The sequence below is a fragment of the Pistacia vera genome, unplaced genomic scaffold (assembly GCF_008641045.1).
Source record: "Pistacia vera cultivar Batoury unplaced genomic scaffold, PisVer_v2 Contig220, whole genome shotgun sequence".
NCBI lineage: Eukaryota > Viridiplantae > Streptophyta > Magnoliopsida > Sapindales > Anacardiaceae > Pistacia > Pistacia vera.
This window is the reverse complement of record NW_022196025.1, coordinates 356,837-378,994: the sequence shown is the minus strand read 5'-3', so window position 1 is coordinate 378,994 and position 22,158 is coordinate 356,837. Positions and strand designations below refer to the sequence as shown.

Sequence of the window (22,158 nt, the reverse complement as noted above, 5' to 3'; positions counted from 1 at the left end):
TTAACCCATGTGACAAGGAAGGTTATTGTTTTAAGATAAAGTTTAAATAAATTATAAATTACGATACTTATAAATTAATATAACGATTAATAATATATCAAGAAAATAAATAGACTGAGTCATACTTATAATACGATAACAATTTCTTGATATAATGAGGTGGAGCGATATAGACTGTAATTAGACAATGATCTTGTGGCATAGTGGAGACTTTAAAATTAAACTTGTTTGGACTTTTAAATTTCTATTTATAATTTTCAATTGAATTAGATAATGATATTTGATAGTAATGTAACTATATACTTTAAGGACTCATCCAATGTTTTCATCAAATACTAATCCCAATGTCCCAACTAGAATATTGTCCTTTTTATTTTGCAAAATATTGATTTTATTTTATGAAATAAGATTAAAAAATGAAACTATAAATACTTACAAATAAAATGATTGTGTAATTTGAAGGGTTTATTTTATTTATCCACTATGAGAGTGTTCAATATGGGCACACTTATTATTATTGAAAAATATACTATCAAAAACCTTTAAAAATATTAATAACGCTTAAAAAATATTACCGTTCAACGTAATAAAAACATGAAAAAAAAAATTTATAATGAAAAAATGAAAATTATTACTATATAATGAATAATACTACATTCACATACTTTTTTCATATCCATCACTCTCATTTATTATATTGACACTCTTTCATTCAATTTGAGCCACTGATTTATATACATAAATTCGAATACATAATTATACGTATACATTTTCAAACTTCCATCATCTGTATGAAAAAAAAAAAAAAAAAAAAAAAATTTTACGCATGTCAAACACATATTCCAATTTTTCAAGACAAAAATATATAAACTCGAAATATAAATTTAAACAAAACCTTTAATGTTCAAGAACAATATTACATTACAAAGAATTTTTCTTTTATCTTTATTACGTCGAATCTTTCATAAATTTTAAACATTAGTTAAATTTCTTCATTGCTAAAAAATTTCTTCTATTTTCTCTTCTTAAAGAAATTCACATATGCCAAAAATTTCCAAGGCACAAGTGTTCAAATCTCTCTTTGGTTCAAGTTTCCTGCAGTAAGTAGTAGTTGAGGAGTAGTTACTAGTTGTTGCCATGTACCGAGAAAACGTTAGCTCTGCTGACTTTGTCTCGCCACCCTACTTTTCTTCTCGTCTTTTTACGTCAGACTTTTGATTTGACTCTTCACTTTTCTATTCTAACTTAAACTTCCTTTAGCTTAAACCTTCCACAACTCTCCCTCTTAACGCCTTTCAAGTCTTCCCCTCAAGGCTTCGACTAAACTGACAGGAACCCGAAACAAAAACGAAAACAGAAACAGAACAGAAACAAAACAGAACAAAAACAAACCCAGTTGTTCTTTTTCTTTTTTCAGCCATGTTGTTGAAGAAGCTCAAATGTTGGTTTTGATTTTTGACGGTTGGTTGAGCTCTGTAGGTGCAAGGTTGTGGTGTGAGAAGAGCAGTTTGGTTGTTGTCGCCTTGAGCCTGCGTGGAAAGCGCGACGGTTCAATTGGGAACTTGGGATTCCTGACTATGGAGGTTTTTGTGGGTTCTGTTGTGATCCTGATAAAGGAACTTTTGGTTGTGCAGCTTTTGAGGGTGATAAGCCTTTCAAATCTAAGTTTCCAGACCGACTATTCTGCTTCTTGATAGAGGAGGTGAGTTTTTCTGGGAAAGTTTTCATGGGTTGACTTTAAAGTTTAAAGTTTGTTGACTTGGCTTGATTGATTGTTGGGGATTTGATTGATTAGTTTTTGAATAGATTTCCATTTTGTGGTTATGTTTATCTTTAGTTTTATTTGCTTTTGAGATTGGATTTTATATGAATTTAGTAAGACTCTCTTTTTAGTCTTTTTTGAAAAGGTGCTCTGTTTTCCCTGTTTCTACTTTTGCATTGTATAGCATTTTGTAGGCCAAAATTGTCACTTTTTCTCGTTGTAGAACCCTTTAGTCTTCATGGAAAAACTAAATCAATATATTGACAAAAAATCAAATTATCTATGAGATTAACGATGTTCAATTTCAAGTTTTGAGTGATTTGAGCTAGAGCAAATGAGGCATGAAAGTTTTTGTTTAATCTTAGGTTGATTGGTTTTTTCTTTTCCCCTTCTTGCACTCTAGAGTGCTACTTTGCCTTGAAGGTAGGAATGGTCAACAGGCGGAGCAGCGGCGGTTTTAGTTGCAGATAACAGATGAACCTCTGATCACCATGGATTCTCTCTGAGGAGCACTGATGCGATGGATATGTAGAGAAAATGGAATCCCCTCGGCGCTGATAGAGCGCTCCTTTGGCGAGAGTTGAAGCAGGCCTTGAAAAAAGGAGAAGAAGATGTGGATAAAATTGGACTGGAGAGAGTCAGTGCCCCATCCTGACCAGAGAGTTGAGTATGAATTATGGACAAACAGCAACGACGAGTGTGGAACTGCTGCGATGAGCAGATGAACTTTGTGAAAAGTTTCAAGGGCCATGCTCAAATCCTGGAGAAGGGAGGGTCACTTTGTTTACACCACTACATACCTGGTATTGCCTCAGGCTTTTATCTCAGCAGTCAATGCAAGTCTCAGTGCATAACCGCGGAAGATATGCGCTCTGATCCGAACAGGATTTTGAGAAGGTATCAAGGGAAGATGTGGTTTTCGAGAACTGAGGCAGCTTTGCGTGCCAGAGTGCCAAGAAAGCAACCGTCCTGGTTTGGTGGATTAGTGACTGATTTTCATATCAATGCTCCATGAAGGAAGAAAAAGTAAGCAAAATGCGCGAGGATGTCATGAAATCACTTGGTAGGACACGTGATTGATTAGTGTGCTAAATTGGAACTATGTGTTTTAATATCTAAGTTTTAATCTTATTAACTCAGGTCTGCCCATTGAGAAGATCAGAAATGTATGGGGGATCCTGAAGCTGATGTGGAAAATGAAGTGTGAAACTGGGAACAACCCAGGTATTCAACTTCTCAGAAAAACAAAATGTTATTTGTGGCTCAATTTAGAACTCCTGGCAGCATCAAATTACTTATTGTTTTTCTGTTTTATTTTCGAAATTTAGGTTGGTCGAGGATCTCTGGCGATGTACCATCTTGCCAACACTAGTCATCAATATGTTCAATATCGAGGTTTGAATTTATCAATCATCATTATATGTAATCCTTGCTATCCTTTACTGTAATTTAAACAATAGACTATCTGGATGCTGAAGCCCTTAATTTCATTTTCTGCAGGAAAATTGGAGAACTGCTGTGCTCAAGGCCATATGTGCTGGATTCAAGGAGACAACTGATCCTGCAATTTGTCTAGTTCGTTTTATCCTTTTAGACTTCTTATTCTGTATTGACTGGGATTACTTGACGTTTCAGAAATGTTTAGTTGCTTTTCTTTCCCCTTTTTGAATTTGCTTCATTTTGTTTTGGCAGATCTTGAGACTAATGAGTGCCTTGAAAGGAATGGCGGCTGTTGGCAGGACAGCAAAGCTAACATCACTGCTTGCAAGGTACACCATTAAATTTACAAAATTCTGTTTGTCAGATGATTCCTGTAAATGTGGAACTTCAAGGGGAATCTGGAACTTGTTCAGGACACATTTAGGGGAAGAGTGTGCGAGTGCCCTACTGTGAAGGGTGTCCAGTACGAGGAGATGATTTTATCGGTTTAGGTACAATTGTTCTAATAAGATGACAATTCTGTTTTCCTTTGCTGTGTCAGCTATTTACTTTTACTCCTTAATTTACAGCCTATGGACCTGGAAGGGGTGAATTAAACAATGGGGTTGCTGGTCGGATTCCAAAATGGATTAACCTTCTCAGCCTGCTCGTTCAGTGATTTTTTTCCTTCCTCTTATGATTTTAATCTTTTTCTTATGCTATGTATTCTTCTTTAGTAGCATACTGAAATTCATTTATACCAGCAGGAGTCTCGTTAGGGGATGTCAGTGTCCAAAAGGCTTCCTGGGCAATGGTCTTACATGTGAAGGTGTATTACTTCTCCCAGTAGTATAACTTTTCATCTTTCAATCTATATCTGATATTGTTCTGTTGTGTCCTTCCTGTTTTGCACCAGACATCAATGAATGCAAGGAGCGTTCCGCCTGTCAGTGTGATGGCTGCCCGGTAAGAATACCTGGGAGGATATGAGTGCAAGTGTAAAGGGGACCTTCTTTACATAAAGGAACAAGATACTTGTATTGGTAAGGCAAAGAAATTTAAAACTTCTTCCTTGATGTATTGGCTATGATCCTTTTTCATTGATCCTAAATTATTTAATTCATAGTCATCTTTGTCCGTCCAATGTACAAAGAAGTGGATCGAAATTTGGATGGTTCCTCACTTTCGTGGTCCTAGCAGTTGTGGTCGGCGCTGGTTTAGCTGGTTATATTCTACAAATACAGATCCGGGTATGGTTAAACATGTTTTCTCTTATTTTGTCCATCAATCTTTGATTGTTTCTCTGCTTCCTAAAAGACTCACTACATGCTCCTTTTTCCACTTGCAGTCTTACATGGACTCAGAGATATGGCTATAATGTCACAGTATATGCCACTTGACAGCCAACACAATATGAAGCATCAGCGAAGCACAACCTTTGCGACAAACTCAGTGTAAGGTAACCGATTCAGCTCCTAAGATCAATACTCTAACCATTTTTATCTAAACGTTTGTGCAAGTGACAAATGTCTCATCTTGCCATCTGCAGAAGCAATTCAAGCATTTATGCACATACAGTGAGCCTTTCGTATAAAAATAGATGTAACACGAACCACACAGATTTTCTTCATCCTCTATCACACCTCTATGGGTGACCTTGTGAGTTCTATGTATTATTTACAGGACCGATTTTCTTTTTCCACTTTGTAGATACAAGTTGAGCTGTAAATGTAGTTCACAGAATACGATAATCAACACAAATAAAAGGCTAGGTGAATGATGCATTTGGTGTAAATCAGATGATGCTTCGCCTTGTTATACAGTTAAATATTTTTAAGAAATTAAAAGTTGTTCTTACAAATATTGTATACCAATAAATAAAGAAAGTTAAATAGTGAGGAAGCTTTGTAAACTTATATACATGAGAGCTCCAAGCTAAAATTAGTCGCAGAAAGTTTCTGATACAGCTGTGCTCTGATACGGTTCAAAATGCTATTGCAACGAGCCTTAGAGGCATTAAAACGCCGGCGTAACATGTGGTCACTTGCAGAAATTTCCGAGGATAATGACACTGTTCTAATGCCATAACATTTCGATTCAAATTCCGTTTCTTCGTTATTTTGTACATGGGATTCGCAGTTCACTCCATCGAAGATAATTTCAACTGCACGTCTAGTTTGGACTTAGAAGACGCTTAAACTTTATCCTACACTCGTCCAACTTGACTGCATTAGGCAAATCTATGCGTCTTTTTGACTCTATGGCGTGAGAGTTCTCCCAAGTGACAGCTTTTGATTTGTTTTTTTCGGCTTCCGCTAAAGCATGTCATACAAATCCGTGAAATGTTAAACCTTCACCGCTCTTATGTTGCGCGAGAAAGGGGGGACAAAAAACTCACAAGAAAGTTTGCGGAAGATAGATATGACCCAACATCTTGGACATCGGCGACAGTGGCTTCATCTGTGTCACTCACTGCAGCCTCAACTGCCATATGGTGGCCATCTGGGTGCTGGAGCAAGAAAGGCTAAATTAAACAATCCTTACGGACAAAAGATGGTAGTTGATTTTCAAGTAAAAGTAAATCCCGCTCATAGCCCTCAGGAAATCTTATTTAACAAAAAATCAACTCTATCCATTCTTAGAAATCTCGGGAAGGGCTCGATGATAAACACAGCATTCATGGTTTCGAAAAATTTAGCAAAAGCCGTTTAGGTCAAATTTCTAAGAATCTTCTTAAGATTTAATTAAACGAAAGCTTTAGTTACTACAGTGGCCACTCAAAATTTTAAATTAAACTGGAACATATATGAATGTCTTGTATACCAACACTTTAGAAATGATGGATTCGAACACTCGAATGTACTTTAATTGAATCAAATTCTTGATTTTTTTCTTGTTAAAAAGAAACTTTAAATAATTTTTATGGAATAAATTTCAAAAGAACAAGTAGTATTTAATTGATGAAAAAGCCTTAAATCTTTAATCTTATAGTTTGGTTTGCAAGATAAGGTTGAATAGAATTTTGGGTCAATTAAGGTTTATAAATAAAAAACTGGAAAAATTTATTGATTATCGTAAAAAAAAAAAAAAAAAATCATAAGTAAGAAAATATGAGATATTTTAAAAATAAGATAAAATACCAGTAAAATAATATAAGATTATATAATATATAAATTTAAAAATTAAAAGTTGGGTGGGGGGCACATGCCCCCTTCCTTTTATAATTGGGTCCGCTCCTATTCACAATAATATTAATTAAATATATATTCTCTTTCAAAAGCAATGAATATTCTTTTAGTCGATTGCTTCTTTCCAATAAATTAATCCACAGTTAGTATTCTTTGTCAAGAAAACTTTGATAATGTTCATGCACTTTATAATTAAACGGTAAATATACATACCTTTGTAATTTCTCTGCCGAGTATAGAAATAAAGATCTTTCAAAAAAGAATTGGATTCGATTAAAGATTGAAAGTAACAATTTACATTTCATGTTTTTTTCAAGAAAGTATGTTCCTTGCCTCATCAAATCAAAGTGAAACTAGAAGCCAGCGGTGGCCATCTAGAAAAATAAATTGTGAAGGTTTATTTCTTCTTTTAAGGGGGAAAAAAAATTATTTAGTAAGTACTGAATAAGTCGTTTATTCCTTTCATTTCTGTCAATATCTTTGTTTGTCAATTCTCTAATTTTACTCCTTTAAACTTAATTGTATTCATACTTATTTAGATTACTTTGGATTTGTTTGTGAAATTTTCGGATTAACATTAATTATAATTTTGTTTTAAACAAATCGGAAAAATGAGTAGTCCAAATGAGATATCCTGATAGGCTATGTATTATTTATAATTGTCTATACGCTTTATTATAATAATCTGGGTTACGATTAATGTGCTGGTCTGTAACAGGTTTCAAGGTTTATTGGATTTTTAATGAGAGAACATAAATAACCATTGTTAAAATTGGTTTTCACTTCCAAACGAATATAACAATTTAAACTATGGTAAGTCATCATGCAGAGCCCGTTATTAGAAAGAAGATTGTTACTCTTATCAAGATTTAAGGAAAAACAATCATGACACAAACAAGTTTGTCTATAATTCTTGACTCTTAATTAGTATTTTATACCTCCATGTTGTTTTGAGATTCTGAAATTGATTGATTGGTTGTGATTTCAATTTCGGAAATTTTCTATCAATGTTGCCTTCTTATATAAATTTGATTAATTAACAATATAACATTGTTTTTATTGCTTTTATATTTATATAAACACATATTATCAAAACTGTTCATTATATAATTTATTTTTCTTAATACATATCTCTTCTTATAAACTTCATTATAAAATTCTTTTGACGATACCAAATTTTTTTCATCTTAATAAGTACTATAACCTACGTACATTTTATAAAAGAATTAGCCAGAGTTAGATGAAATTTTCTAGCTCTGTCCTTGGCAATAACTCCTGTCAATTGAAATTATATATGTTTGCACTTTGCAGTAAGAGAGCAAGAGCCGGGAACTCTAGAAATAGACAGTCTCTTATTGTTGGGCTGCCACCTATGTGTGGGCTTGAACAGAAAATTGGATTTTAAGCCCAATCAATTATAACAAAGAAAAAGTAAAGCTCTCTCTGAAAATGAAGCCCAATTACCTTTCGGAATGAGTGAAAAGAAGAAGAGAGTAGAAGAGAGAGAGAGAAGCCAGAAAAGCGAGAAATAGGTTTGTTTTTGGCTTAAGGAGCTCACCATTCAAAGGTTAAATTACGTTAAAAAATTTGACGTCTTGATTTGGTGATTGTTTTGTACTGTAGTGGCTTTTTCCGAAACTTATAGGCCACAGTAATATATATATATTTTTTCAATAATACTATACATATAAAGTTGATATCCCATAACACTACATTATATATTGATTTTCTGGTGTGATATTATATTTCTATAATTAATGTAGTATTGACACGTTCATTTAATTAGTATCACTTTTCTTTTTTAATTGAAATGAAGAAATACTATAACAAAGTCATATTATCAATTGAAATTACAAAGTAAAATTAATTAATTAAAAACCCTTAGTATCTATAAAGTAAATAACTCAGTACAAATATTCAATTACTAAGCTATTAAACCTGGACAACATCCAGGATAGAAATTAAAATTTGAATGGAAGCCAGCAGCAGGAATAGAGTTGCACAACAGTTCCAGTACCCTCCCAAGGAGTTTTGAAATACTTAGTTTTCAAGTTGGCAATGTATGATTCCAAGGATTGTGTTAGTGGTCTCTCAGATCATTAAAATTTGTGGATTATTTCTTCGCAAAGTTTATTAAACATTGGAAATAATCTCTTTTCAATAAGCATATCCACACCTTTTTCATCTTCGATAAGAAAGTTTGCGATGGATAATAGCACGCTTAAAGGCCATCACATTTTGGTCAAATTTTTAGATCCCTTTCAAATAAAAAAAAAAAAAAAAAGGAAATGATTTTTGGGAAATAAAGAATGACTCCAATCTTCTATTTCTCAAAATATAAATAAAGCCGAGTGAAGTCACTCCACGTTTACAGCAACATAATGTTAAGTCACATTTTGGATCAAATTTTCAGATCCCTTTCAAATAAAAAAAAAAAAAAAAAGGAAATGATTTGGGAAATAAAGAATGACTCCAATCTTCTATTTCTCAAATAAAATAAAGCCAGAAGTCAACTCCGCGTTTACAGCACATAATGTAGTCAATAGGAGCACGTTTTATTCTCTATATAAAAAGATATATTTAATTGTGTGAGAACGCGTAAATCAAAGCACACAGAAATTGCTAACTGGGTCCTCCTTCAACAGTCAACCAAGAACCTGAACCAGAAGGATCAAACCGGATAACTGTTACATTTATTTATATTTGTATATCAGTAATCGATGAATACATGTGAAAGGTAGATATTAGTATCTTGATAAACTATGCTTACATATTTGGTAGTGGCAATTAATTACGTTCATTATGTTTTTTAGTTGTCATAACAATACAATGTTTTTAATGAGCTCTGTATATGTAATGCTCCCAATCGATTTTATGTAATCTCCTTGATCCAAAATCAAGGGAATTTGCCCCAAATCTAGCTCATAATATTCGAAACATTTTTTTTTCCGGATTTTCCTCTTTAGCTGTAAAAATACGAACTTGTATTCTCTTTATTCATCAGTAAGCTAATGAAGCACTGTTGTATTAATTTATATATGGGTTCATTAGAAATAGAGCATATTTTATAACAAAGTTTTCAATTTTTTTTTGTAACCAGTCCATTCTTTAGCTTTCATTAAAGCCTGTGACAGTTTTAAAAATAGGCTTGAGAGAAAACAACATTGTCAATGGCTTTATATTTTGTACAGAGAAAGAGTATTGCCCAACTTTGATATGCACAAATTTAAAGATATCCTCTTTATGTTTCCACACTATGTGGTAGCGCTTTCTGAATACTCACAATGCCGAAGTAATAACTGAAGCAGTCTGTTTCGGCAAAGTTGGTTACATGTCCACAATTACAGTATTGTGCCTATAATATGTAATAATTTCCTCTTCAACAATCGAATCTACATCTTTTTTAGTTTTGATCTCAGAAAACTCATTTACCTCAATATAACTGAATATGTGAATCTGGGATATGATAACATTGCTCTAAGGCCATAGCATTTTAATCAAACTTTTCGTGCATATTATCATATGTAAAGGGTGTGTTTTAGCTCAACTACATCATAGATTATTTTTGGTCGTTTGTCTGGCTCAAGTTTGTCAAGCAAATTTTCATCCTTTTACAACTTCATTACGATACGGAAATTCTTTATAATGCCTCACAAATTTGCTAGAGTAATAGCAACCGCTGAAATTGTACGCAAAAATGTGTAAATAGATATGTCCTATTAGAGCATTGTTGCCCCCAAAGTTAAATTAACTTTCAGCAAGCAAAATCCACATCTTTTTTGGTTTTGATAAAGTATATGTTCTTTCTATTATTTTAATGAAAAATATATCTAATGTTTTAAAATCTGGATCATTTAACTAATTAATCACACCACCGCTAACTGTTAAAATATGGAATTTGATGCAAACTAAAGTTTATGACTTACCAGTTCATTAAATTATGCGATAAGTTGTTTGTTGTTCAAAGGTGCTTGTGGTTATGGTATTTGATCAACATATTCACACATAAAGTAAGTACACACCACATTTACATGGTTCGGTCAACAACCTACATTTATGAGACCAAGTCTAGACAAAGCAAATCCACTATAGCAATATTTAATGTTCATTACAAAGTTGAAGTTAAGTAAACAAATGCAAAATATTCCCTCTTTCACAATACTCTAACTTCACCCTTTGGATGATCCATCATCTTCCGCAACTTACGTATATCCAAGACACCCATTGGATAGCTGATCTCCGCTCAAGCTTTAATGTCGAAGACCCCTTTCAGCTCCACAACTTGAGAACCCTTCAAGCATCTCAAATGGACCCATGTTCCAACACACTCGAAAAAACAAAGCTAGACAAGTATTTGAGGTTAACAAAAACTAGGAACTGACCTCAAATTGATAAAAGCTTTTGGAATTTTCAAAGAACAATACAAGGAATATTCAGGTTCAAACTTAAATGCAGATGAGGGAGAGTGTAAAGAACCCTTGCACAAGAATCCCTTAGACAACCAACCGATAAATCCCTACACATGTTTAGTTTATTTAGGAAGTTTCACCAACTTATTTGGACCACTTCTAAAAAACAAACAATTTTCAGGACCACATCTAGATATTTGACACTTGTGTAAGGACCACACAGAAATATCTCAACCTAAAAAAAAAAAATAATTCTATCCTTACAAAGAGTCTACAAAAGCTTACAAATTAAAAAAAAAAAACAAGAAAAAACGGAAAAAGAGAAAGAGAGAGAGAGAAATGGTGAAGATGAAGGGTGGAGGTTTTCTTTGTATGTCTCATTTGTAGGTTTCTTTGTAAGACTAGCACTGTTAAAAAAATCTATAGCTAATAAAACTTGACATCTATGCTAAAGGTCTGATTGGACGACTGTTCCCACATCTGACTTTAATATGCCCACATAAATGCAATTAGCTTAGACTAATGGGATGTGCACACTAAGTAAAAAAATGTCATGACGGTGTAAACTGAAGAAACAATTGTCTTAATAAAGGTGTGCAAACACAGAAATGAATGACGCACACAAACTTCATAAGTTGACAAAATACTTGCATAAATAATTGAATTTTTTTTATTTTTTTTTTTTTTTTTTTTAAAGAGGAAATCTAGAATACCCCCGTGCTATGTACATAGAACAAACTCATGATAATATTATATGTTATGTAAATTACCCACTAGCCGTAATTAATATATATGAATTATTGAATTTTAATGAAACATGATATTACAAAATTTTGGCCAAAATTTTCCCTTTAATTAGCCGTAACTAATGTGATCTAAACTAAAAATTTTAGAATCAATCATTCTTCTCCACCGTTCTAATGTTTTAGAATATGGATTATACTGACTACCACCACCACTAACTGTTAAAAGTATTGAATTTTTGCAAACAGTTGAACAGTTTTTGAAAAGTGAGGATGTACATAGAACAAACTCGTATTATTAAATATAAACCACACGCTATAAATCAATTAAAATACAACAAACTGATTAGTTTCTACATATCAAGTAGACAACCAAATACAAATATTAAAATCACTGAGCTTTATTCAGCCAAGACAACATCAAGGATAGGAATTAAAATTTGTATGAAAGCGAGCAGCAGACATATAGTTGCAACAACAGTTCTGGTACCTCTCCAAGGATTTTTGAAATACTTACGTTTCAATTTTGCAATGGTATGGTTCCAAGGATTGTGGTAGTGGTCTCTCAGATCATCACAAATGTCGGAGTAATAGGAAAAACTTGGTCTAATTTTTTTGCCGAGTTTCTTGAAAATGTCCACAATCACAGCATTGCTGCCTACCTGATTGGAAATAATCTCTTTCCTAACAAGCAAATCCACATCTTTTTCATCTGCGATTATACAACCCATTAGTCCAATATAACTGCAAACGTAGGCATATGATGGATAATAGCACTGCTCGAAGGCCATCACATTTCGGATCAAACTTTCTGTGTAATTGTTAATGCACATTGGTGGGATTTGCAGCTCAACTACATTAAATAAGGGTACTGGTCGTTTTCTCCTTCTCAAGTTTATGTCAACTAAATATTTCTTCCGATCCATGTGAGGCCTAAACTTCACTCCCGACTTTCGCAACTCGACTGCACGCGGTAATCCTTTCACGGTTTTGATGGCATCTAACTTGGGTTTCTTAGTTCCCATTAGAGCTTGTCTACATAAATCGGTGAAATGTTTAACTTTGATCTCTTTGTTTAGAGGTGGTATGTTGGGCGGGACATGGAGGCAAAAGAAAACACAAGAAAGATAACGGAAGGGTGGAATTAAGTTCTCATCCAGTGCTGGGGAAGGGAAGGCCAACTCATATAATTCTTCAAGCACAAAATACGGAAGCTGATTTTCGAGTAATTGCAAGTCCCGTCTTATAGCCCCTAGCCATAAGTTCTCTACCAAGAAATTTCTTCTATCTCTACGGTAATATCTCAAGAAGAGCTCGATGATGAAGACAGAATCAAGTAGAATCATTTTAACAAAGTTTGCACTCGAAAGGTTGGATGGGTCAGCATAATAACGGCGGATTTGACTTTCGTTGTCTCTGATATATTTTTTGAATTCCTTCTGTTTATCCTGGCCGAATCGATCGTTAAATTCTTCCTTATATCTCATTTTATGCTCTTCCATGTCAGCCAATTCTACTTTGCCATGGTGATAAGGGCCTATTGCAATTAGTAGAGGAGTGCAGGCTCCTTCGTTTTCTCTTCGAAGATTCGTAGGAACCTTGTGAATACAAGGCACTCCTGCATTAGGATAATCAGCTGCGAAAACGTTCCCCATCAACTTATTACCTCTCCTGGTACAAAATCATCAAACTTTGTATCAATAAATACAGGATGAACTTCCAAAATCGTTTTTTTCCACAAAAAAGTATAGGATAATAAAAATGGAAATTCCCAACATCATCATCATCATCATCATCATCATCATCATCATCATCATAATAATAATAATAACAACATGATAACATCAAGTGTGTTGAGCAAATATATCTAAATCTCTTTCACAATCATCAAATAATGATCTACCAACAAATATACAAGCTTGGTTCCAATAGATATTCAACTTTAAATTAATGAATGTAAAAGCTAACCGGTTCTGATTCTTCTAGATCTTGTTCTTGGTTGGTGACTGTTGAGAGATCTGCCAATTTCACTGTGTTTTCCTTTACCCATTAATTTATAGAATTAAAGATTGTCATGAACAGATGATTTTTTTTTTTCTTTTAAAAAGAAAAAGTCTACTTCTTCAGTCATTTGATATATATATATATATATTATTTTTTACAAACTGATGTGTTATTTCTACATGTTTTACACGTAATTTTCCTATTTTATTTGATTTATTTTTAATTTTAAGTCATTCAATTATTACAACAATTCAGTTTGTCAGAGAAAATTTGTATAAAATGTTTGTATATGAAGTTGGTAGTATCATAAGCGTATTGTTACTGTTTGTGAGACTAGTCTCTTATAATTTGTGATATTTGTGATTAAATATTGCGTTAAACAGTAATGTCAAGCATTTTCGTATAACTTAATTAGTTTTAGGTTAAGTAGTAACTTAACACTTCTTATATTTTAAAAAAAATATATCTTTCTTATTTTACAGATGTCCGCATATATATAAAAAAATGAAAGTTTTTTTTGAATTAGAGAGGGAGCCAGATATTAATTAAGTGCTACCAAATTATATTATGAAAGAAAGTCACTTCACATAAATAATATACACATTATCTAGACCTAAGGAAAAATTAAATATATAAGTGCTGCACAAATTATATTCATGAAAGAATAATGAACATAAATAATAGAAAAGGGAAGAACCTGAATACTTTTGGCTGGGAAGAAATACTCGTACAATTGTGTAGAGAACAAGAACTTCTCCTCCTGCTTTCCCGAATTCCACAGAGATAGTTTTGTAGTATGGTATGTGATTATGATGCCTCGCTTTTTTGTGTTTCTTAATCACTCCTAAACGTATTTATAACTATCAATAATGCATTAATTAAAGATGAGCAACAACACCACTTTATTTTACGAATACGCATGTTTAATATTTCTCTCTTCCTGTGAAAGGTTTCACACTCTCAACCACACGCTTTCTCTCTCCGCCAGTACCTCTTTGGTATTTTTTTAATTCCCAAAAAATAAAAAATCAGATCACAAAATTCAACACCAAATAAAATATGTTGATGGTGGCCTACACTGACCGAGGCAGCTGGTTATGTTTGAATTCATATTAATTTTTTTTGTTTTTTTAATAGTTTACATTTAGCCAGTGGATAATACCATCTCCATCTAATCCGGATTCTTAGTTTTGCTCAGCACATGTTTTCAATACCAAATAAGATATGTTGATGGTTCCTTCTGTAGCTTTTCGTAGAGTGATTTGGAAATTAATGGTTAAATACCTATATTAACACGTTTCTAGATGAACAAGAATAATTGATTTCAAATTTGCAAATTAAATAATATATTTTATATATTTAGGGTCTGTTTGTTTTTTCGTCTTTAGGTCTGAACAAGCTTAAGTTTAATGATTATTGACATTATAGGTTTGTTTGTTTTTAACTTACATATTATTATAAAATACAATCAAGAAGCCAAAAACATATGAATCAATAATATTTTTATTTGTCAACTTTACGCTTATATAATTTATATAATTCCATTTCTATCAAAACCTTATGTTATAAATTTTTGTCTTGTTCACTCATCATACCTATACCAAACTTCTACCTCAATAACCACTCGTTAGATCTTTGACAATTAGTTGGTACTTTATAGTAACAATTAATTATCATGTTTTCAAGTAGTTTGGATTATTTTTTTTTTATTTTTTTTTTATTTTTTTTTCTTATTGATTTTGAATTTTTTTTTTTTTGTTATAATAAAATTTTAAATACTAATATAAACTATATAATGACATATTTATCTTTAATTTATGTAACTGTATATTTTGTTTTTATTTTCATAATTTGAATACATAAAATTGTTTAAAACATGTAAAATATAAAATTATATAATTTTTTAATAAGGACATATATGTCAAATCACCCATTTTAAGATATTTACGTACCCTATATAAAAGTAAACAACTCATGGTAAGATTCGAATATATATAAAACACCACCTCAGAGTAAGATTCAAACATATATAAAACAGATAATGATATAATTATGCTTCTATCTTTTTTAATATTAATGTTTAAGATCCCTTTCAAATAAATTAGTTGATTTGCCACTGAATAGATAATTTTTTTTTTTTTCTCAATTCACAATTCACAGATATAAATAAAGCAACATGATGTTATGTCAGTCGGAGCAAGTTTTATTCTATCTATAAAAATAAGAACTTTTGATCACATGGCAAAAGAAGTTAGTAATTATAATTTTTAATTGTATGAAAGAACACGTAAACAAAAAGCCCACAGCGCCCTCAACACGTTACTGTTATATTTATTTATATATTCAAAGTTGAAATTGTATTGTATGGGAATCAAACAACGTAAAAAATATTAAGCCTTTCAATTATGTGAATAATTTTAAATAAAACGCACCATGATTTTGAAAAAGTATTAAAATCTCCTGCCGGTAGTGATAAATTAGGATTTTATTCAATTGATTTGCATGGATCAAAACGGTTACCTTTGTAGAATATTAATTGATGAACACTGTCAAAGATAGATAGTATCTTGATAATAAGATGCTTACATTTTTGATAGAGCAAATTAAGCTTTATTATGCTTCTATAATGGCCATAAATAATATAAGTGTGTTTAATGAATTGTTTTATACATCCGAATATCTTGATTAGAGAATAGCAAAATATTTTTACAAGAAAAAGGTAATTTTTTTAATATTAAATTAAAAAATAATAAAGTGTTATTATCACATCAACCTATAGCTCAATTAACTAATAACGAAGTAAGCATATTACAGCCTAATGTTTCAACCCAATTCCGATTAGGCCTACACTTAAATCTACCTTGTGAATTGCTCACTTTATAAGTTGAGTTATCTTATTAGTTAAGTTAAACTGGGCTTCAACCCATTAGCCCACAATAGTCTATAATGGGAATCAGAATTATATTCAGTTTCTACTTCTGACAAGATCCTTGACCTTACTTAAAGTGTTAAGCCTAATCTAATAAAGACAAGAGATCATATATTCTTCCTAATTGGAACTCCTCTAATAAGTAGGACTTAAAGTCCTACTAGGATTCCAACCCCTAGTAAACCCTCTCATTATTCATTTAGAAATCACCCATAACCTCTAGCTCTCAAAGTTCTTACTTCTAAGAACCACCACATTATTTTGGTAATCTTTCCTATTCTTAGCCCTCACTAAATACCCTAAGCCTCACTGACTTGAGCTTGAGAGTCGAAATATTTACGACAGACACCACACCGATGTTTATTTGGCATTCATGTTCTTTTTTCTTCTCTGTGCAGGTCCATTAGGTTGTTAGTGCCTCCATCCTCACAATATATGTCTCATCCGAATTGATAATAGATTTTACCGTCTATAATTATCAGTGACATGGGCATTAGTAGAGACAGAGTGGTGGTTATACATATATCGATATTGATAGTTTCATCACTTGGTTGGGAATTTTAATTAATTTCTTTGGCTTGCACAACAAAGTTGTCATTCATGCTTGTTCTTTTAAGCTTTTATATTTAAGTTTCACTATTGATATGTAAGTCTAACATCGAGGCTACCGAGAAAATTATCAGGTTTCAACTCTTATGAAGCAGCTGTCATTGCATCAAATGGATTGCATCTCTCTCCTTGACCCGTGAATCAAGGGAATTTGCTCTAAATCCAGCTCATAATTAAACTTTTGCAGATGCCCCATCCTAGTTGTCTTAAAACGATTCCAATTTTGTCTGCGATCCATTCTTCAGTTTTCACTAAAGCAAGGTTTAAGAGGGAGAAAATGGAAGAAACAACAGAACTGTTGAAGGCACAACCGAAAACACTGTTAGTGTACACTTGTGCTCATGTGGGACTTTTGTAGAACACCTTTTGAACAAATCCAAAGAAGACATTCGAAACCTTATTTGAATGGACTTAAATGATATAAATGGCAATAAAGAATGAAACGACAAGCAAATAAACAACTGCAACACAATACCCAAGAATTTTACGTGGTTCACCGAAAATGGTTACGTCCATAGGAGGCTACCGATTTCACTAGATTAAAGAGAACAATAAAGATAAAAATTTTAGTTTGCAACACACTCTAGATCTTAATCAGTCAACCTCACAGTCTCTTTTGTATTTAGGTTCTTGCTCACTCATGTATTGAAACTTGTTCAACACTTAGTATATTATGTCACAAGTTAAAACTCTCTAACTCACTTTCTTATTCTTACTAAGCTTAGTCACTCAAGTGATCTTATATACTAATTAAAGATTACAATTATACCCTCCACTTAAGTCACAAAATTACAAATATACATATAGTGAAAACCTAGTTTCTACAAGCCATTCATCAACTAAAACAAAAGAATAGTCTGTGTTAATTGTGTGATTATGCGATCAATGATGTGTAAATTTAATAATTTATGATATATACCACTACATATAACAAAAATATATCTTTTTTTTTACTTTTGACTCTTTGAAGTATTGGTTTTGTTAATGCTTGATTTTGATTCCAACGACTTCACATGTATAAAATGCTAAGAAGTCACACGTGAGATGATTTTAATAAATGGGTGAGGTACTGTGAATACAGTAGCATGCAAAGGCGTAAAGTAAAGTTGACAAAATGATTTTTATAGTGGTTTAGATACTTAAAGCGAATCCTACATCCACTGTAGTTTTTTATATAAGGATTACTTTCTGATTGCAAGAAATTACATGAGATTGTGATCTGCATCTGCGATTACAAGTGTTTGTGTTTGGTGTTTTAAAAGAATGTCAAGTCAGTAATCTCTTTCTAGTAGTATGTCTTATTATTTGCTTTGTTGAATGCGTGAATGTTTAATCTTTATTTTGTGAGGGAGAGTTGCCTATTTATATCCGTTTAGCTCAAGGTAATAATTACATTTTTGCAAGTGACCTATTATCGTGTAGATACCTCCTGCCTTCCCATTAATTGAAAACACAAAGTATATCTTTCAATTAAATGGGGCTTGGACAAGTATGCGAACCAAATTCACTCAGGCACAAATTCTTTTGTTGGTTTGGGTCTGTGACAGTTATATTCCTTTTGCTTTTGGAGACGTGTCATGTTCTAGACAGTAGAATGGTTTCCTAGATTCTGATTGGTGCTTGATTACGTCAGCATATGTCAACCCTTATTTTAGGCATAACATTTTCCTTGATTTAAATGAATTTTAATGGAAAATGATATCATCCTAAGTTGTTCATATCAAGTATATATGTTTTTCATTTTATAGCTTATCCTAATTAAAAAAAATTGAATATATATGAATAATACTACAGTTACAAAGAATTGAGCAATCTAAACTTTTTGAGATTAAGAAAACAAGCCTTGTGATGCTAAAATAACCCTCGGGTAAGGCAGTTTATTTTGAAATATAAACAGATAAATACATTCCTTAATACCATTCAATAATGAAACACAAACACTTACCTATGTTAAATAACACCTATAGAAATATAATTCCAGCATACATAGAGAAAACCCTTTGATTCAATGGAAATTGCAGTGTAAAATTAAGTAAATAACAAACCGATTAGAAAGTACAAAGTAGATGATTATTGAATACAAATACTAAAATCACTGAGCTTTATCAAGCCAAGAGCAGTTGCAAGATAGAAAATACAGTTTGGGTTAAAGTGAGCAGCAAGAGTATAACCGCTACAACTGTTGCGGTGCTTCTCCAAGGATTGCTGAAATATACTCTTTTCAAGGTTGCCCTGGCATGGTTCCAACGATTGCCGTAGTGCCTTATCAGATCCTTATAAATGTCGGAGTGAAGGGAACTTTGTGGAATCTGTCGGCAAAGCTTATTAATCATTTCCGCTATTGCAGCATCGCTGCCCACATTATTGTAAATAATTCCTTTATCAGCAAGGAAATCCACATCTTCTTCGTTTTCGATAAGATAATCCATTAGCTCAATATAACTGCATACGTAAGTTTCCGACGGATAATAGCACTGCTCCAAGGCCATCACATTTCGAATCAAACATTCGGTGTCATCATTTACGTAAAGGCATGGGATTCGCATCTCAACTGCATTAGAGAATGATAATATTCTTCCTTTTCTCTTTTCTAAGTGTACGTCAACTAAATAATTCCCCAGCTCCACCGAAAGAGGCGTAAACTTCACTCCAGACTTTTGCAACTTGACTGCGTTTGGTACTTCTTTCATCCTTCTGTTGATTGTTCCTACGCTGCCCATCTGGTGAATTCCAACAAGAGCTCGTCTGCATAAATCTGTGAAATGTTTAACTTTGATCTCTCTGTCCGGAGGTGATATGTTGTGCAAGAGATGGAGATCAAAGAAAGCACAAGAGAGAGTACGGAAAGGAGGATGCAATTTTTCAACTTGGTTGGCGGAGAGACAGGCTAATATGTATAATTCCTCAAGCACAAAATAGGGAAGCTGATTTTCGAGTAATTGCAAGTCTCGTCTTAAAGGTCCTAGCCATACTTTCTCCAGCAAAAAATCACTTCTATCTCTAAGTTGATATGTCAAGAAGAGCTCGATGATGAAGACAGAATCAAGTAGAATCATTTTAACAAAGTTTGCACTCGAAAGGTTGGATGGGTCAGCATAATAACGGCGGATTTGACTTTCGTTGTCTCTGATATATTTTTTGAATTCCTTCTGTTTATCCTGGCCGAATCGATCGTTAAATTCTTCCTTATATCTCATTTTATGCTCTTCCATGTCAGCCAATTCTACTTTGCCGTGGTGATAAGGGCCTATTGCAATTATTAGGGGAGTGTAGGCTTCTTCATTTACTTTCCGAAGATTCTTAGGAACCTTGTGAATGCTACATCTAAACTGATCTTCAAGCTCCTCGGTATCAATCTGAACCTGACCTTCATCACGAGGAAGGCTTGCTAAGTTGGACTCCATCTCGTTACCTTTCAGGCGAATCATCAAATTTCTATCAATATATATCAAATCAACTATCAAAATAGGTAATTTTATTTTATTTTATTTTTTGTGGTTAAAAAAACAACTACGCACCCATCTGATCTACTAACAATCAAAGAACAAATTTCTAAAATACTAGCAAAATGATTCTTCTATTTACCGGATAAAGAATTTTAGTATTTTACGTAGAGACTAAATTGTCCCTGAAATGGATTTAAATATATGCATTTCGTCATGACATGAAAGTACACAATAGTTTATATTATAAACTTATTCACAAAACTTCTAGCAAAATTTCCTTTTAAGTGTTTGGGCGGAGTTACCATTTTTGCCCATTAAAGTAGGTTGCGATTGGTTAGGGGTCAAATAGGATTACTTCGGTATTATTTCTTTAATTTTAAAGATTCTCTTGTTTGTTTGTAAAATAATAAAATATTACGGTAACCTTTCATTATAAATAGTATTTATTATTGGTAAAATATGGGATAATCAAATTACCACCTTAGGGGTTGATATTAAAAGATTACGAGAGTAATCTTAATTTTATGCGTATTTTGCCCTTAAATAAATACCATTTCGGATATAATTGCTTTCAAAGGTCTACCAAATAATTACCCAGACCCCTTACATTTGAGAATTTAGCTAAAATACCCTAATCACCAAAATCTAAAATACCATTTCCTGCTAGATTCACGACGATTTGGTTGTTTCTGGCCTTTGATCTGGTCGGAAACAACCAGATTGCCCTGAATCTGGCTTGAAATAACCAGCTCGTCATGGATTTGGCCCTTTTTGGCCTTTGATCTAGCCAGAAACAACCAGATCGGCATACAGCCATCTACATCCCATCGGTTGTGCGCTCTTTTGATGACTACCGTCGACGGCCGACGATGGTCTTATGTGGTTGGGGGTATTTTGTTAACTTTCATACTTGTTTGTGATTGGAATGTTTTAGTTAGATTCTCAAATATAGGGGGTGGGGTTGTAATAATTGAACTAATGATAGTAAAAATAATATTAAAATGAAGGGCAATTCAATAAAAGTCTCTCCCAGAATTCTTTTATTCATCCCAATCAAACATATTAATTATTTATACCCACCAATCTAACTAAATGAATTTACATAACATTTTCATAATCTTCAAGACGATCCATCTTTCTATTAATAAAACATTCTACAGTAATACAATAGTCGTTGAACCAAATGCAGCCAAGGAAATGGATTTTGAAATAGGTAATGGAAGGCACTTGAATTTGGCGAGTTTATTCAGAAGAAAAATGCCATATTTGTTAAGCTCCTAGAAGTTAATAACCTGGTTGTTAGAGCATATCCAATGATGTTCTTTATTTTAAAGAACATATTTCATGTAAATAAGGAGCATCTTCATTAATTTTTAAATGCAAAGAACAAAATTTTTATTTAAATCCTATGGACTCTTTAAATTTAATGAAAATACTCTTTATTTTCAAGAAAGAGACTTAATAGGAGAGAGAATTAATAAATAAAATGTATAAAAAATTGTAATTTATTAATTAAAATTAAGATAGAGAATAACATTTGACTTTCTAGATATGGAGAGTTAAACTCATTCTTTAATTTTTATTTAAAAGATAAAAAGTATGTTGGATTCTTATTTTTATGGATAGACTCTTTAAAATAAAGAGTTTAA

General features: G+C 32.6%; 2 protein-coding genes and 1 pseudogene across 2 annotated transcripts; 1 reads left to right on the top strand and 2 right to left on the bottom strand.

Annotated features, from left to right (window-relative positions):
• The first annotated feature begins 1,439 nt into the window (after nt 1-1,439).
• LOC116130441 lies at nt 1,440-4,909 on the top strand (annotated as a pseudogene).
• Nucleotides 4,910-11,922: 7,013 nt separating this feature from the next.
• LOC116130440 (UPF0481 protein At3g47200-like) lies at nt 11,923-13,176 on the bottom strand. Its single transcript, XM_031416189.1, has one exon. It carries the CDS (start codon nt 13,174-13,176, stop codon nt 11,923-11,925), a length of 1,254 nt encoding a protein of 417 aa, XP_031272049.1.
• A 5,992-nt stretch (nt 13,177-19,168) lies between these two features.
• Nucleotides 19,169-20,467, bottom strand: LOC116130438 (putative UPF0481 protein At3g02645). The gene has a single exon (XM_031416188.1). It carries the CDS (start codon nt 20,465-20,467, stop codon nt 19,169-19,171), a length of 1,299 nt encoding a protein of 432 aa, XP_031272048.1.
• Nucleotides 20,468-22,158: the final 1,691 nt, after the last annotated feature.